This window comes from Sinohyriopsis cumingii, chromosome 13 (assembly GCF_028554795.1).
Source record: "Sinohyriopsis cumingii isolate HCF-2022 chromosome 13, ASM2855479v2, whole genome shotgun sequence".
Classification (NCBI taxonomy): domain Eukaryota; kingdom Metazoa; phylum Mollusca; class Bivalvia; order Unionida; family Unionidae; genus Sinohyriopsis; species Sinohyriopsis cumingii.
In genome coordinates, this window is record NC_142973.1 from 75360146 (window position 1) to 75378729 (window position 18584).

At 36.3% G+C, this 18584-nt stretch overlaps 1 protein-coding gene across 3 annotated transcripts in view; it reads right to left on the reverse strand.

Annotated features, from left to right (window-relative positions):
- LOC149785843 (A disintegrin and metalloproteinase with thrombospondin motifs 16-like) overlaps positions 1 to 9577 on the reverse strand; it is a 132362-nt gene extending 122785 nt beyond the window's left edge. For all 3 annotated transcript variants that reach the window (XM_089979804.1, XM_089979802.1, XM_089979803.1), the window contains exon 1: positions 8938 to 9577. In XM_089979804.1, the coding sequence (XP_089835930.1) occupies positions 8938 to 9012 (75 nt within the window). In that variant the 5' untranslated portion in view covers positions 9013 to 9577. The remainder of the gene's footprint in view (positions 1 to 8937) is intronic.
- Between the last annotated feature and the right edge of the window lie 9007 nt (positions 9578 to 18584).

Consider the following 18584-nt stretch of genomic DNA (forward strand, 5'->3'; position numbering starts at 1 on the left):
TTCAAAGAAAACAACAACAAAAAGAAGAAGAAAAAAAACACGCTCGCGCGCGCACACACAAACGCACACACACACACACACACACACACACACACACACACAATCCCTTGTCACTTAAAATTTGACCATAGTTTTTATTTGTTAGCACGTTTATTGGGCATTATGCACAATTTGAGTAAACAGATGCATACTTTTTGCTTTATTGCTCTTTCGAAGAAAGTCAGTGCCCTTTTGAAATTTTTGACACCCTCCCCCTATCACTTGACCCTGATCCGGACCTGCACTTATCCTCCGAATGAGTACAAGTTACATGTTTTGAGCATAATTTACAATCTAGATGACGGTCTTAATTGCTAGTTAAAACCACATTTATGCGTCTGGGCGGTGGTTTTAATTGGGAGGTATTACTGTCGTATCCCTCCCCCACACCCTTTCTAAAATCACTATGCAGCGAACATAATGTTCCATTAACTCGCAAAATGAATGATAATATTTTCCAGTCTATTCGATTCGGTTCTGTTTTAAATAGGTCATCAACTTACAGGTAACAAGCGTATGGTACCCTTTTTTTTTAGGTCAATAGCAAAGGTAAATACAAAATCTTAGAGTAAACACTAAAAAGCATACAAGCTGACAGCTTTAGAGGCACCGTAGATTTCAGCATGCAACTCTAACTAAATGCGTATCTCAAATAAAATAACCGATGTGAATGAGAGATTGCAGATAGGTGATTTTGCATCCGAATCTAATCACATAAAGACGACAAAAGCCCAAAACAGACGCTCAAACATGGCCGCGAGTAAAGTCTTCTTCTTTTCCTAATTAGAAGCTGCTCTTCATGCGTGTAAGTATGGCAAACTTTACCAATATCTGACCTAAAAGTTGTCATTTTCAGCACTCAACTGCCAACAGGTAAAATTTGTATGTTTCTGACACTCAGGCCGTCGATAATACAGGTGAGATTTGCATAATACCTTTTCTACTACGTTCGAGGTTGTATATGTCAAATTAGACATGACGTCATTCTACGCACTAGAAAATTGATTTTAAAAAGCGCTATACCTATGTTGAAAATAAGAACTGGAGCAGTTTGAGTCATCAGTTACCTGAACTGATGAAAGCAAGGACTAATACATAAAATTCAGACATAAATATATGGATATGGTGGCAGATTTATAAAGGAGCTGAGTTGGGGGAAAAGGGGACTTTATTTCTGTTAATACCATTTTGCGCTGAAAGTTGCCCTTACTCGTCTTTGAAATGTGCATTGGTATATAATGCGCAATTAATAGAATCTGATACAATGTAATAAGGGATAAACAAACTATTTCTTTCCAGGATACAATGTAATAAGGGATACACACACTATTTCTTTCCAGGATGCATTGTAATTAGGGATACATAAAACTATTTCTAGGATACTTTATAATTAGGGATACAAAACTGTTTCTTTCTAGATTATTATTTTAAATAGTGATACAAAACATTCTTTTTAGGATACTTTGTAAATAGGGATTCAAATACTTTCTTTTTAGGATACTTTGTAGATAGGGATATCAAAGCTAGTTCAATTTAGGATACTTTGTAATGCATTGTATGTCCGGAGTTTTGTTGTATTTTTTTAATTTCATCTGTGGAAGTGTCCACAATCAACAGTTTCAATCGTGCCCAAATCAGCTCTTGTCGGCTGCCGTGGGCAAGGCACTTTGCATTCATTGCTTCGGCACAAAATAGTCCTTCATGTACTGATGCATCCTTAAACACCAACCAGCTCAACAACACCGTCATAGATGTTTTGAGCCATACTCTTATTATGACAATCCCGTGTACATCTATTTAAGGAATGGCAATAACGCCATCTGTGTGTAGTGCATCTCTTTAAGGAATGGCATTAACGCCATCTTTGTTTTGTACATCTCTTGAAGGAACGGCCTTAACATCATCTGTGTGTCGTACATCTGTTTAAGGAATGGCCTTAACGCCATCTGTGTTTCGCACATCTCTTTAAGGAATGGCATTAACGACATCTGTGTCTTACATCTGTTTAAGGAATGTCCGTGACGCTATATGTGTGCAGTACATCTCTTGAAGGAACGGCCTTAACATCATCTGTGTGTCGTACATCTCTTTAAGGAATGGCCTTAACGCTATATGTGTGTAGTACATCTCTTTAAGGAACGGCCTTAACATCATCTGTGCGTCTTACATCTGTTTAAGGAATGGCCTTAACACCATGTGTGTAGTACATCTCTTGAAGGAACGGCCTTGACATCATCTGTGTGTAGTACATCTCTTGAAGGAACGGCCTTATCATCATCCGTGTGTAGTACATCTCTTGAAGGAACGGCCTTAACATCATCTGTGTGTCGTACATCTCTTGAAGGAACGGCCTTAACATCATCTGTGCGTCTTACATCTGTTTAAGGAATGGCCTTAACTCCATGTGTGTAGTACATCTCTTGAAGGAACGGCATTGACATCATCTGTGTGTAGTACATCTCTTGAAGGAACGGCCTTATCATCATCTGTGCGTCTTACATCTGTTTAAGGAATGGCCTTAACTCCATGTGTGTAGTACATCTCTTGAAGGAACGGCATTGACATCATCTGTGTGTAGTACATCTCTTGAAGGAACGGCCTTATCATCATCTGTGTGTCGTACATCTCTTGAAGGAACGGCCTTAACATCATCTGTGTGTCGTACATCTCTTGAAGGAATGGTCTTAATCCCATCGCAGTCCTTTGCGAACTGGCCTTAACCACATCTCAGTGTCGTCGGTCACTCTCCAAAACTATTAAAACTATGATATTTATATTTCCAGGCTTTAACGCTATGAGTGTGGGTGGTATTACAAGAAGACAGTTGTTTCTCATAGTGTCCATTGTCATAAATTACATCATAAAAGTCTGCATTAGCTCATTGTAATGTATCATCCTTGATAAACTTAAAAGCTATTAAGAACAACTTTTATCCATACTTAAAAGCTGTCTAGAATTTTTATCTATGATTGATGATATACTTTATGTGTTGTCATAATATTCTTCTAAGAAAAACATATTAAACTGGTTTGTAGGATTTTACTTTATGACTCATTCTTCCCATAAACTCTAGGGCCGTGCATTACAGGGGATGAGACTCGTACTCTCAACTATATATATATATATATATATATATATATATATATATATATATATATATATATATATATATATATATATATATATATATATATATATATATATATATATATATTGGAATTTATTACCTGATATTTACATTTAGTTTCCATCGTTATTGATCCTATGCATAACTTCCTAAAACTGGGACAAGCGATGTTTCCTATGCAAAAATACGGGTCTGTTAGATAACGACCAAGTTTGTTTTGGAGTCAATTGTTTCGGATACTCGAGTAAGTGCGAATGACGTACATATAGTCTCTGCACTTGCGTGAACATGCCAGCTATCAAGCAGAAACGGTGTGTGATAATGGAGACGTTTCCTTTTTTTTAGCAATTCAACCCTACTAACCCATATCATCTGCAGAACTGAATTTCAGTTAGGTTAAACGGTCACAATCATGACGTATCATAGTTACTTTACTCGTTCGATTGTAACTCTTTTTAAACGAACAGCACCTCGACATTCAATCGAAGTAAATTATCATTCAAGTGCTGCTGCCGGCCACTTGGCTGTTTGTAACGATAATAGTTTTTCTTTGGTTTCTGCGACCATAATTCATGATGCACATGGAAGCAGTGTTGTTCCCTCAACGTCATTTCAAACACGACATGGACTGACTGAACGAATGAAATTTGTAAATCTTATAAGAAAAAGCAAGACGATATTTAAAATAAATAATTGCCTCATATTTGCGAATTTGCTCCAGACTATAGCTTTTAGAAGACTTGTGAGGTAACAGTTGTCAATTGTCCACTGTATGTTCTGGTTAGCGTGGCAACGGACTATATTTGCTTTCCTTTTATTTTACTTCTGTGTACATTTCTTAACTTTTTAGAGCTTGAACCAGTCACAGTTTGAAACAGAGGTGTACAAAAAGCATGTAAAGCAAGAGTTTATAGTCTGGCAAAAGCAAGATTAATTGTTACGATTATGAATTGGTGGTATTCCATAATTCTTTCCACCTGACTTCATTGCTTCCTACAGCAACTTCGGATGTATTTAAAGATACTTGCATTAAATTTAGATACACGGCACAAGTTTTGTAATGAACACGTCGCCATATACCAAAACGATGAGCAAAACGTGTGCTTAAATATATGCACACGACTATTCAGATGGGATCGTCTACCGGAAACTAATTCAATCGCCTAAACTACACCTTTCTTTACCTATTATACCGCGGATTGCCGGTAACTCTTTTGAAATATAATCTTCAAAGAACTATCTATTTTCCAAATCCTTTTTTCTTTTTATTTCTTACGTTAAAATGCAATAAGTAATCACTAAAAAAGGGATTGTTTTTCTATCATTCACCTGAATAACATCAAGCTTGTTCATGTGTCATCTGATCTTTATTGTTCGAGTGGTTACAAATTGTGTGTTTTGGTGCACGAGAAACGGTTGTCTTTTATTATACGTTAAACATTATAAACTGTGTACACATGGCCTATGTTACATAACTGACCTCCTCGCAGCTCATGATTTGAAATGAGAGTCCGTGCACTTTTCACCGTTAAATAATATAAACTTCTATTTCAATATAATTTCTGTTTCTGAACATGTTACACACCCACAATTCGAATTTCCGAAATCATCACCAAGTCATATATTTCCTAAATGGACAGGTACAGCAAGAATTGTCAATTGAGAGGTCAGATGTAATTACCTACATTATGCATATCAATGCTTATAACATTAAATACTGCTGTTTATTACTATTGACATAAAATGTAAAAAAAAGTCGCCGTATGTTTATCAAATCCTTTCTTTTCTCGTGTATAACATTCAAGCTACAATAAGCCATTTCCGAAGAATTATTCCATGCCTATCGTTCACTCGAAAATTATCAAGTACTTATTCACCTGTCATCGGATAATTTACGTTTAAATGAATACGACTTGCATATTGCAGTACATGCGGGTAGGCCGAAATTGATTTTGCATCAAGAAAATATAAACTGCATACGTAAGAATCCAAACTGGCCTGCGTGCACCACGTGTCCTGTTGAATATACTGCATTCTTTTTTGAAAAACAAACACAAACAAGATGTTATTGGATGCAATTGCTTCGTATGTTGTCCTCATTTGCCGTATATACCCCGTTGCGAATCGAGTCAAACTACAAACAACAAAGAGCCTGATCTGCCGAGACATTATTGCGCCTGCAGATTAGGGTCTATGATATTTATTCTACTGATTCACCTAACAAACTGCACAGACCCAGATCTGCCCGCGCCTTTTGCGCCGGCAGATCTGGGTCTGTGCAGTTTGCAGTTGGAGTCGTCTTATAATAGAGTAAAACAGTAACATGTGTAAAAAACGAGGAAAATGCAAGAATCCCGGTTTTTAATATACGTTCGAAGCAGAGAGCTCGGAAACCAGACAGTGAATCACATATGAAAATTTACATATGTCCAAGGCGAGGACTTAGAACCGCTCAGTGAATCATATTAAACAAAGAATAAATAAATATTAAAACTTAGGAGGCACCCGGAAGACAGGCGAGCCCAAGACACCATTACGTGACCAAATATAATAAATGTAGTAATCAAGCAGTCGCTTAAACATCTTAAAAAACACTACCCATGTTTATGCATTAATGAGGCAGGTAACCAAGACTACAAAAATATTAATAAGGGGGGGACTCAATAAACAGACAGAAAGTGCATCGTTTTGATAATTTGGATAAAAATAGTTTCAGATTTCTGTTGTAAATGTTATAAGTCACTTTTAGTACTATCGTTTGATGGGAAAAGATAGAGTATTCTTGTTCAGTTGTTTGTTATGTTACGAACCTAATAGTCAACGATTGCAATATTGTGGGATACGGTGAATTGTTGGATATGGTGATATGCTTACCTATTCGATCGATTTAAATCGATTGAGATATAGTAAGTCAACAAATCTGCTATGTACTATTTGCCATGTACTATTTGACCACTACTCATTGTATAGGTCAATAGGTCATGTGGAATTGTCTATTTTGTAAAGTAGGTATAGATTATTTTTTTGTTTAAATTAGACTCAGTTATAATTGTTCACTCATTCACACACCAACAATGTGGTAACAGAAACGAATGAGTCAACCGAACCAGTAGCATGCGTTTCATAAATCAACGCTGGTACCGATTACTTGTCTGCACCAGAAAGCATGTGAATGACGCTCCCTCTTATCTCACAATCGAATAATGGTCCAATAGTACATTTTTTGTCGTAACGGGAAGAGAGAGAGAGAGAGAGAGAGAGAGAGAGAGAGAGAGAGAGAGAGAGAACTTAAACCCATATTGTACAACAACGTTTGCGGACGATGCGAGTCGTGTAGAGTGCTACACTGCTGACAAACTCTAATGGTTTTTTTCACTGCATCCAAATTTGCTATTTACAACACTAGTTCCTACATTTAAGCATATCACACCATTATATTCAATGGTCATTTCGTATCTGCCTGGCATCTGTTTAAGGTAGGTGACCAGGGTTTTATCTCTACGTTTAGCAGAATGGAGCAGTTCCAGTGGAAGGTAGTAAAAGACAAAAGTAACTATCCCTGCGTCAAACGTACGGTTTATGAAGGCATGTCAAGGAGATTACATTGTCAGTTTTCCCGATACAAAGCCCAGATATGTGGAATGAGTGGGTGGGAAGGATTTCTCAACAACAATATCTGTTTTGCCTTTTAAAATGGACATGTTTGCACCTAATATATTATCACTTACAGACCATCGAAACAATTATATCGTGAGAGGTTATTTTGCAGAAGTGTACAAAATCATTACCGTCGGTCTGATATAGCACGACAAATTTTGCTGACATGGCACTTTACAGACGTTATCTTGCACAAGATAAGGTTCGTTTGTTTATACAAGTTAAGATCTGCAACCAAAGATAAGACAATGTTCAGTGTGGAATGACTGCTACATAAATCCAAATAACGTAGCAAACTAAGTTTCAAATCTGAAATATTTAATATGCACAATTATAATCGACATCCATGCTTGACAAACTGAGCAATATGCAAAAAAAAAATTTGCTTTTTGAGGAGTAACAATAAAATGTTTTCCTTGTGCCTTGGCTGAAACGAACCACACAAGATTAAAAAACCCCAAACAAACCAGAAAACAAACCCAAAGTATATTCACGTTCAACCTTCGCCTTTGAACGTGTGTGACATACGAGTTGACGTTTATGAACATTTTGCTGAACGACCCCACCGATATAATCGTCACACCCTGATTTATTGCTCAATGGACAATATACACTTCCAGTATATTTTCATCCACTCTTTTTTGATTCCAACTTAGCAACAAAAGATACAAATACATGTAAAACATGAATTCAACAGCTAATTGTGCTAATACTTTTTCAATTTTTTGTTTTAAAGCAAAGATTGATAAAAGTACTTCAAACAGAAGATTTTTACGTCAAACCGTCACTCTTTCATACTGCCTTGATTACTTGTGATACCCCATCAGTGTCAGCAAATTTAAGGAATTAAAATTATAATAGGATGTATTATATGCAGGCTAGAAACAAAAATAATCTCTGTATTGGAATAGAATCATGTGCATACAAATTATAACTAATCGATCAAACAAGTGGTGACATTAGTACGAAAGTAATTCAAAGTTGCTTTAACTAAAAAAACCTTGCTTGGAATCTATTGCGATATTATGGTATGAACACTCGCCGGAAAATCCGCCAAATACAATGTGTGGATAAACTAATCGGTCCACCTATATATATATGTGTGTGTGTGTGTGTGTGTGTGTGTGTGCATGCGTGCGTGCGTGTGTGTCCGTATGTCTGAAGTAATGAAGTTATGTTAAACGCAATATTAGTATTCTATTAAAAGAAGGTGTAAAGTTTAAATATTCATTTGAGAAGGTCCTAAAACAAGATTGTCACTCCAAAGATGAGTTTTATGTTATTAAATTCTTTATTTTAAAATGGCGTTTAATGCCCTTGAATGCAGAGATTTTGGAAAGAAAACATTTGCTTTACACCATTTTGACTTTTGACATTTAGATATTGTCATAAGATACTGAAATAGTTTGTCTGGCAATGCACGCTACGATTACAAAATATTTTTTTTGTCTGACATTTCATGTTACGAATACGAAATATTTTTTGTCTGCTTTCCACTCAACGAAAATAATTTACGGGATATATAGTGGTTGAAGTTCATCTTACTACCACGTATACGTTGTCCTTCGGGTACCGTGTATATCTTTATCTTCATAATATATGAAGGACCTGTAACTAGAATAGTACTTAAGATAATTTGTCCGATAGATCGACAAAACTTCAGGTAACTAGGTTGTTCTGGTACATAATTATAATTCAAAATAACGATACTGAAATGAAAATGGCCATTTAAAAGCGCTTGTGTTATGTTCAGATAGAAATATAATATACTTGCAGAAGACATAAAAGGCAAAAATTATTCGCATGCAAACGAAAAGTTTAGTTGTGCCTGTGTATAAAGGTAATTAATAGTCCATATATGAAATGGAAAATTAAATCAATTGACATAAAAACAGTGATATGGTAAAAGGATCATACAAATAATCAGAATCTGTTTATAGTGGAATAAAGGTAGAACTTACAACGCAAATTTAGGCGTAGTATTTGTGTATTGACATATCGTTCTTTATCGACCCAACAGCCATTTCGGTAGATTGGTAAGCATGTATGAAGGTATCGGCTAAAGTTACTCTAGCGGAACTGAAGAATTTGTAATAGTGTGAAATCATACTTACAGTTAGGACGAGCCAGTACAGTTCAGAAGAAACTAGTAACCGCATCTTCCAAGCGGATTGTATAGGCTGAAGCATCAATGTGTTACAGTCAAACTCCGTTTATCAAAGTGCTATTCAAGATGAGACAGGTGTTAATTTTCATTTTTTTGGCAATGGATTATACAATGCTGCACATACATACAAAACAGGTTCATTTCACGCACAAAAACGTCTATATTATATTTGGGCAGAGGTTACAGGTAGCATCCTTTGAAAGGTGTGTACGCTTCGGTGTGTTGGTAGAATGCAATTCCCAAACGTCCAGGTACGTCGCAGTTTGTTTTTGATGTATTTGTTTTGTTTTGCAATGTCTGAATAAAACTGTATTGAAAACTTGTCTGCATGCAACACAACACACGATGTAAGAAATAGCACTTCTTAAGACGTTCTACGTTAAATATGTTACGGTCAAGACCTTATGAACACAGGTAAGTAAGGGTAGAGGCAGGTAGCATGCAAAAACGGCCAGGTATAATCTCAGCTAGATATATGAAAGAGGCACTGGCAACAACTTATCCAGGTAGATACAAATACAGATGAGTGTTGAGCCCCAGTGAAAGCACATGGTTTTATGCCGTGTATGTATATACACAGAGGCCTGTCAATTGTATATAGATCGTCGACTAGGCATTGTCATGTGATCTGTTTTTGTGTGAATGGGACTTTTATCCGACCAATCAGAAACTTTCTCAGAACCAGACAATTGTTCATTCATGTCATTCATTCATAGCGTTCTTAAAGGGGCTCTGCTGCTATTGGAAAAGAACCGCGTCCTTTTCGAATACACAGACGTAAGCAAGCATTGTAACGCGCGTATCGTATAGTAAATGTGTCCATAACAGATTTGGCATCCTTCAATGTTGGCTAGAAGAAAAGTAACAAAAGACGTTTGGCGTGGGAAAAAAGTCAGCCAGACCAAGACACTGTTATTTTGGTCTCATGCCAGAGGTTGGTAATTAAAGCATCCTTGCCATCAATAGTTATTTTGTCAGAAAAAGAGAGAATCTTTGAACAACTTTTATATTTAAAATGCTGCAATACTATAATTCCACACCTATCCTCTCTAGCGACATTTTGGTGCTAGAAATACCACTAATCAAATATTACTGTATCATTATGCATTCTGTGATACTGGTAAAATAAAACTTGACTCGCACCTCTGACACCACAGTGAGATCAAATAAAAACTGACTAGCCCGACATCTTTTTCCTGTTTACCGTCCTTCCGCTGTTACCCTTTAGGGATCGACCACAAAATTGGGGGGGGGGGGAAATAGGCTGCCTGGGAATTTTTTAGTTTTGAATTCCCGGCACCAAAGTGGCTTGAAAATATAATCTTTCTCTGATTATAAGGTAAATAAAAAACAGTAACCATGTAGGTCGAAAATATATTACTTTGAGATAAAAGTAAACAACATAAATCTTGGTTGGAAAGAAAATCACAGACTCCTCTTCCCCCTAAGGTTTCAATTGATGGTTGTAGGGACTGACAGCGGTGGTGGGGGTAGTGACCACCAACCTTCCCCTTCCCACCATCCATCTATCTTCTCAACATCACAATCTTTGTGCATGCAGTCGAACAGTAATATATCGCTCTATGTGGTAACTAATATTCGCCCCATGCGGTTTACCTGTATTTGTCCGAGTCCATACCTGCAAGTGTGGCGTACTGATACACACCGCTATTAAAGGCGCAGGTAAACATACAGATGTTTTCTTCCTACCTGCACAAGTGCAGTACACTTAATATATGTGCAGACTTGTTGTAATTAAGCTCCAAGCTCGTCATTTACAAGCGTAAAAGAAAATATATCAGGGATAGGATTATTCCAAATTTGATAACTTGTTTTATGCATTGGGACCTGTTTTCATTGTTTATTTTTTTATATGCTTTCATTGTTTTCTTTGTGCCCTTTACATGGAAATACAGTTTGCATGTTGATAGCAGTCAACAAGAACAGTACTTGATATATATTGCCGTAAGTTAGTACTGAGGCAAGCCAGCAAAAAAGCATGTAAGTATATTTATCTATTAATGATAATCGGAACATCACTCGACGATTTCTGTGCGGTCGAGAAAAAGTGTCAAATGCATTTCTAAGAATACACATAAATTTGATTTCTTGCAAATCTATGGTCTGAAACAAAGTAACAGAAAAAGCAAAGCCAACAAGTTTAGAAAATTCATCACATAATTTATATAACTAGAAAAAAAAGTGAAAATTTAAAAGGAAGTTACAGTTTGGGGTGAAACGAGTCATCGATAGATCGATGCATCAATAATTTTGCCATTACCGATACACATATCGATATAAGAGAGGGTATACCTACAGTGTAAGCCCTCGACCCTGATATTTATGTTTTGGGTTTCGAGGTCTTACTGCCTAAATAACTGCGCTGTTTTGATCTCGACTAACGTCTTAACTAAAGTCAAATTTTCAGGAATATCACACACACTTGGCAGCCCATAACGAAGCTTTTCTACAAATTAAAGTCATAATGTGTAAGTCAGACTTAACTCACTCCGATGTCTTTTTTTCTAATAAATTCGAATTTTCGCATAAGAAAATGGAACTGTTTTCAAGTTTCGTTGGCCTACATTTTAGTTCGCTGGAAAGCGATGGAAGCCGGGAATGCCGAAATCGGGTTAAGTTGAAGTATATTTCTTTAATGAAACGAATAAAAATATATTAATATTGAAGAAAGTGTTTAGATAGCTTCGTTTCGTTCAAAATTCGTATTATCCTTTTAACCGGTTTCCGTATTCCCGGCTTCCCTTGCATTCCAGCCAACTAAAATGTAGGCCAACGGAACTTGAAAACATGTTCATTTGCTTGAGTGGGAATTTGAACTTATTATGAAAAAGATATCAGAGCGGGACAAGTTTGACAAAAACATTTTTACTTTAATTAGTAGAAAAGCGCTAATATGGGCTGTCTGGTGTGTGAGATATTCCTAAAATTTTACTTGCCGTTCAGATGTTGTCAACAGCGGAACACGCTACACAGCGCCGTTATTTTGGGCAGTAAGACCTCTACGCCCAAAACATAAATATCAGGGTCGAGGGCTTACATTGTAGGACTAAAGAGAGGGAGGATAGATACAAAACGATATTTTTCCTATACCTGTTACTTTAATATTCAGCAGTATTACGACTCGATGGTCTTAAACTATATAACAGAAAAGAGCGAAAACCAACACGTTTTGTAAAATGAAACAAATACTTTATTTCCTTAGAATACAAAGTAAAAATTGAAAACCAACCTACAATACTGTAAATTACCTCTAAAAAAGTTATAAAAGTTCTATCTGAAGTCCAAAATTATAGTGTATTCAGAATGAATTCCAGCGGTGTTCCAAATGAATTCCAATTTAAAATGAATTAGTACAAAAGGACTAAAATTTAATGATTCTTGATTCCCTAAAAGCAAACAACATCAAATGAACCCTCTAGTCCCAATCTTTTCCGGTATCACATCATTATGACATAATCATAATCTTGAGAGTTTGATGAAATCTTTATAAAGGCCATTGACTGTCAGGGTTATGGGAAGAATACCTAAATTATTGGATGCCTTATTTATACATAGCTTGCTGGAAGATTCCAGAAAAAAACTTTGACCGTTAATCAGATTGGACAGATTTGGGAAGGTACAAAAGTGTAAAAAGTTATCAAAACGTTTACTATGGTTTTAGTTTTAATATTCATCAAAGTAATTGCCTCTTTTGGACATTTTGGTCAACAAGTAATGGTCGCTTGACTTGGTCTTAAGCACGTGATCGACACAGTCTACTATTATTCTGCTAAATGGCTCGTCAGATGCAGACATCGGTTTTCAGACGAGCGTATGGTGATTGGGTTTTCTTACCATCTGTCAAGTTTGACAAGATCTGCAATATCTAGAAACATCAATTGTAATCTTCCTCCAATAAAAATGATTCAAGATTTTGTGATAAGTTTAATGATTCTTCATAAATGACCAGCCGAAAGAGTTTCATGGGCTAGACCGAGAAGTTCCTGACGATATGACATAGGAACAACAATTTAATAGCTCATTGACCTCTGGTCACCAGCGGTCACCTCAGATGGTCTCCATTTACTCAATAAGGACCCTATTCTCCACAAAAGAATAATCAGGTACTTGTGTGCTTCAGTTTCGCTAGTAGCCTTCTGCAACAAACAGGAGATCTCAGGATCTTGCTCCTGTTCGAAAATGAGTGATTGTCTTAGAATAAAGAGAATGGGTATTAAAAAGAGGATGACTTTGATCAATACCTCTTGAGTGATCAATACGAAGAGCAAAGGCTGAATGTAACCATATCGGTTTTTACTGGTAAGGCTGACCAATAAATGCGTCAGCTAAAGTAATAACTACTTGATGAACATCATTCTCCATAGATCTAGCAAATGCAAATCGGGGATTTCTTTTTCAATTACTACGCTCATGTGATCTTAAAGAAGTAATAGAAAAGAGTGAGAAGCAACAAGCTTTGTAAAATTCACCATTTTGTTTATATTTTAATAGAATAAAAAGTGAAAACGTAAAAAGAACTTCGTATTTCGAACTAAATCCCAAATCATCCAAGAAATATTAACACAAGTAGTAATGAATAAATTCTGAATAATCTTTTGTAGCATTCCAAATAAATTACAGCACTGTGGATGTCGACGTGCCTGTAGTGGACGGTAGTGTCTAATGTGTGAATTAATGGACTGAATTTTGTTGGCGTGCCAACAGTGTTTTGTTGAATCACAGTAATTTAATCAAAGATTGTTTGAATTAACTATACTTCCCAGTTAATGTCTCTTCCCAAGAATATTATTGAGCACTTTGTATTTCCAGAGAATAATAAATAATTTCATCCAAATCAAAACCGATCTCTGCCCAGATGTTATAGCAAGTATAATTTTTTTCTGGTAAACACGATTATATAAAGAACTAAGACACAAAAGAAGAGACAGGATTAGGACAACAGTTAATTTCCAGAACAAGCAGTAATCAAATAAAGTCTGTTGCTAAAATTATAACAGAGAGCACGTTGAACACAACGTCCTTTACTAAGACCAAGATGGACATTCGGCTTCTGTTGATAATGTTCCTAATATTAAACCCACCCTTATAGAGAAATACTAGCGAAGCATGAGTTGTTTACAGAGTGAAAAAATAAATGAATTGCAAATGAAAATAAGGTGACCCCCCCCCCCCGGCCGATTCTATGCTAATTATTTTCACCCAAATGCATGTGCAATATACCTGAGACATTTCAATTTATAATAAAGTACTTTACTCTTCATTTAATATCTATGCTTGTGCGAGTTTACTCTGATGATTCGTATCTTGCATGAGTTACCGCACATGACTGTCTATAAAACTTTTGAACTTTTGTGCAGGAAGGTTGTCAATGGGGGTGACACCATGATGTTACTGCGCTGGGTGACGCCAACCCTAGTGCCGCCACTGTATCCAGCCATATCTCCCCCGTATCAGTTGATTTTTACTGATAGTCATTAGGAATTAGAAGATAGCACAGACTTTAACTTCAAACGGTTCAGCCTGACCATGTCCAACAGTGTGTCCTAACAATGTAACACAAGCTTGACCATGTCCAACAGTGTGTCCTAACAATGTAACACAAGCTCGGCAAAACGCACTTTTAGGTAAATTAATAGTCTGACTTGCCTCACGGAGTCGAACAAAGAATTTCCGATTGGTTTCCAAATGATGTTTCTAGTTGACGTTTGTAGTCGATGACGTCATCGATATGTGCGTTACAATTAATTATCATGACCAGATTTTACGATGTTAATTAAACGCTGATGTGGATAATTTAAAAAAAAATACTAGACGACAATTTTATATTTATAAAATCCAAATGGTGTTGCAAATGTCGAAATTTCTCAAGCTTTTAGCACCCCCCACATTTCACCTCTAAACATGTTTTGGCCAACATATGTAAAACTTAATAGCTGACCACCACATGTTTGCCCCCTCTGCCCCGAAAATAATTCTGCAGGGGCCTCAGACTCGGACCACCTCTGCTACTTACGACACAAGGATTGATAGAGAAATTTCCAGTACATCAACTTGTTTTTGCATTCGTCGCTTATCTTTATATAAATGACCTGTGTGATCCGAATAATTTCGGTTTCTATTTTGCAGAGAAATTTCTGGCGAGCATAATGTAACATTTTTTTGCACGTTACGAAGCCGACACACAGAAATATCCGAGGTTGTCTGAATATTCACTAAATATTAAAGTTGTAATTTGACTGGTGATCATTGCGTCGTATTTCGTTCGTTAAATCGCCGATATGATTAGCATCTCGATTTTTACGAGACTGATATTAGCACGTCCATAAATGATGCATCACGGGAAACCACGGACAAAAATCCGTTAATCTCTCGTGTATATGCTCTAATAAACAAAAGAGAGTGAAAAAACAACCTTTGAAAAATTTAACAAATGATTTATTTCACTGGAAAAACACTGCAAAATTGAAGAAGAAAAAAATAGAACTTACGGTTTTAGGAATCCAATCCAAAATAATCCAAGAATAATCCACGAATTAAATTTTAGACGTCCTAGGAATCAAATGTTTTAATGAATTCAAGTTCAAGTCCCGACGAAAATTCCATAATGGAAGGCTATGACGTATAATGTAGCCTCTATATTACGGATGTATCTACAGTTCTTTGTTGATTCACAAACAATATTCCGTGTATGAATTCCCGAATAAAATTTAAAGAAATGTCTTTGTCCAAGAATTATGTATGAGCACTCAAATATTTCCAGGAAAAATAATTAATCTCTTAAAATCCAAATAATTTAAATAAAAATTAAAATATAACTCCAAAACTGGTCACAACAAAACGAACACCTTACGTTCCAGTGTTTAGAAGCCCGACTCATTAATTTCTCTATAGACAAAGGTTATACAGCAACTTGAGACTCAAAACAGATTCCTGAATGAGGATCACGTGATCGCATTCTAGAACATTTTAGAAGGTATTCACATGTCTAAAATCACGTATTCCAGTACAGCCTCGATTTCACTATTAGCATTCACACATTAAAAATCATTTAAAAAAGAAGTTGTTTACGTGATTCTCAATCAAAGCCAGGAACTAGGTCAGCAAAAGACACAAAGTTCGGTGTTTACGACTAACAGTCAGGTCAAACTAATTCCTGGAAAATATCAAATTCCTAGTAAACAAAATTACATTACAAAGGCATGTAATGAAATTAAAAATAAAAAGAATTTTAAAACGTACAAGCATCTAAATTAAATCAAATATAAATTAAATCAAATATACATAACAGCCTGCAATAAAATTTCCTCGTTTCTCCTGCTTAAAAAAGAGATATTTTTTTATCGCAATATTGACCCAACTAGACCTTTCATGTTATTCAAATGAGCCAATCACGGTCACATATCGTTCAATACAAAGGGCACTCAATGATTTGTAGGTGATTGTTGCATTGTTTTTGATGAAAATGTATTGCTGTTATGCGTATCCATGAAAAACGAGGACATCTTGTCGCAAGCATTCATAGGTGATAATGGAGAGAAGCATGTTGCTACTGCTGCTACCACTCCTACTGCTTCATTTTAGCTAGCAAGGGTTGTTGATCCACTTCCGTCAACATCTGTAATGGATACATAACTCTTAGGTAACATAGATGCTTCTTCTTCTTCTTCTTCTTCTATTACTATTGCTACTATTATTACTACTACTACTACTAGTACTACTATTGCTACTACTACTACTACTACTACTACTTCTACGGGGGCCCCGAGTGGCCGAGTGGTCTAAAGCGCTCTCCGTTACGGATCACTGCCATCTCACCTCTGTCTGCGTGGGTTCGAATCTCGGATTCAGCCAATGTGGGTATGTGAGAAAGCTTGCCAGTAGCTTCTCGTGGGTCGGTGGTTCTTTCCGGGGCTTTCCTGGGTTCTTCCTCCACCATTAATACTGGTCGCCATGTATAGCGTATCGGTGCTGAAAAATGGCGTTAAAACAACAACAACAACAACTACTACTACTACTACTACGGTGACGATGGCATTAACGGAGACACTCGCACTACGACTATTTTCGTGACGTCGTACAACGACGGCTATAGTGACCAGATGAAATCGCACTTCGACTGTTATAGTGAGGATATAAAATCACGCTACGACTGTTCTCGTGACGAGATGAAATCGCACTACGACTGTTGTCGTGAGGATATAAAATCACACTACGACTATTTTCGTGACGAGATGAAATAGCACTACGACTTTTATCGTGACGAGATGAAATCGTACTACGACTGTTATCCTGACGAGATGGAATCGCAATACGACGCACTACGGCTATTTTCGTGACGAGATGGAATCGCCATACGACTGTTATCGTGACGAGATGAAATCGCACTTCGACTGCTATCGTGACGAGATGATTACAATGATCATAATTATATATCGTCTTTATCTTGTTGTGCAAGTGAAACAAGACGAAAAAAAATATCCCAAAGATTCGTTCATAGTATTTGTGAACATTTACTAAGGCAATTACTGCTGTGTAAAGTGCACATTTGAGTAATTAAGGAAATTACTTCTGTGTAAAGTGTACATTTTAGTGACTGAGGAAATTATTACCGTGATAAGAGCATATTGAGTTACTAGATAATTATTGCTAGAAAAGAGCACATTTTAGTTGTTTTTATGTACATATGAAAACAACAATTTTTGTTCAGATTTTTTAGGGGCTAGAAAATTTTGTCTTCAAAATAAGCCAGCCATCGCACTACATAATAAATTAAATTAAATTAGAGTAAAAAAAAAGAAAGCAAATTTACATGAAATCGTCTATCTCTGAACATATTTGGGTTGTCAATGTGCTATTATTAGAACAGAATAGCCAGTATTTATCACACGACCGAACCTCAGACCTGACTGTAAGGAAAATGAGAGCAACTTTGCGATGATAAAACAGTGAAAACAAGTGCTTCTGTCTGTAACTCATGACAGCGGGGTTGTTTACACTTATCAGGTTGGCTGATCACGTAAATCATTAATTACTTTCTGCTCTGTGTTCCAGTCCCGCTAAAGGTCTGTACATTGTTTAATGATGCATTTCACATATTCAAGCAATGTGCTGTAAACCTAGTCTTCGATAATTATTTGGTATCTAATTTAAAATGAATTTGCACATTTTTTAACACATGCAAGTTAATTGAACACGATAAAGAATATCATTTGTTTAGAGGAGAAATAAAGCGTTCTGCCATTTTATATCAATGGTACTGAAAGACAGAAGCGTACTTGTCAGCATTATTTGTTTAGCAGGCTAAACCAGGCTATTTTGTTTATTTTTTGATGATTTTTTTCATGATTTGTAATAGTAAAAATCGGCATGTTGGACATCAGGTGACGACGTAAGGGCAAGTATGCTCATAATTTATTGTGTTGTCCCTCCATTCTTATTTTACTTATCTTGGTGTTTTCAACCAGGTTTGAAACAATGGCGACGGACGTTTTCCGATCGATTCTGATCTCAGGCTAACTAAAAGACGATACTCGTTCCTAAAAATTAGGTATTTTTGAAACAGTGTTTTGCTTG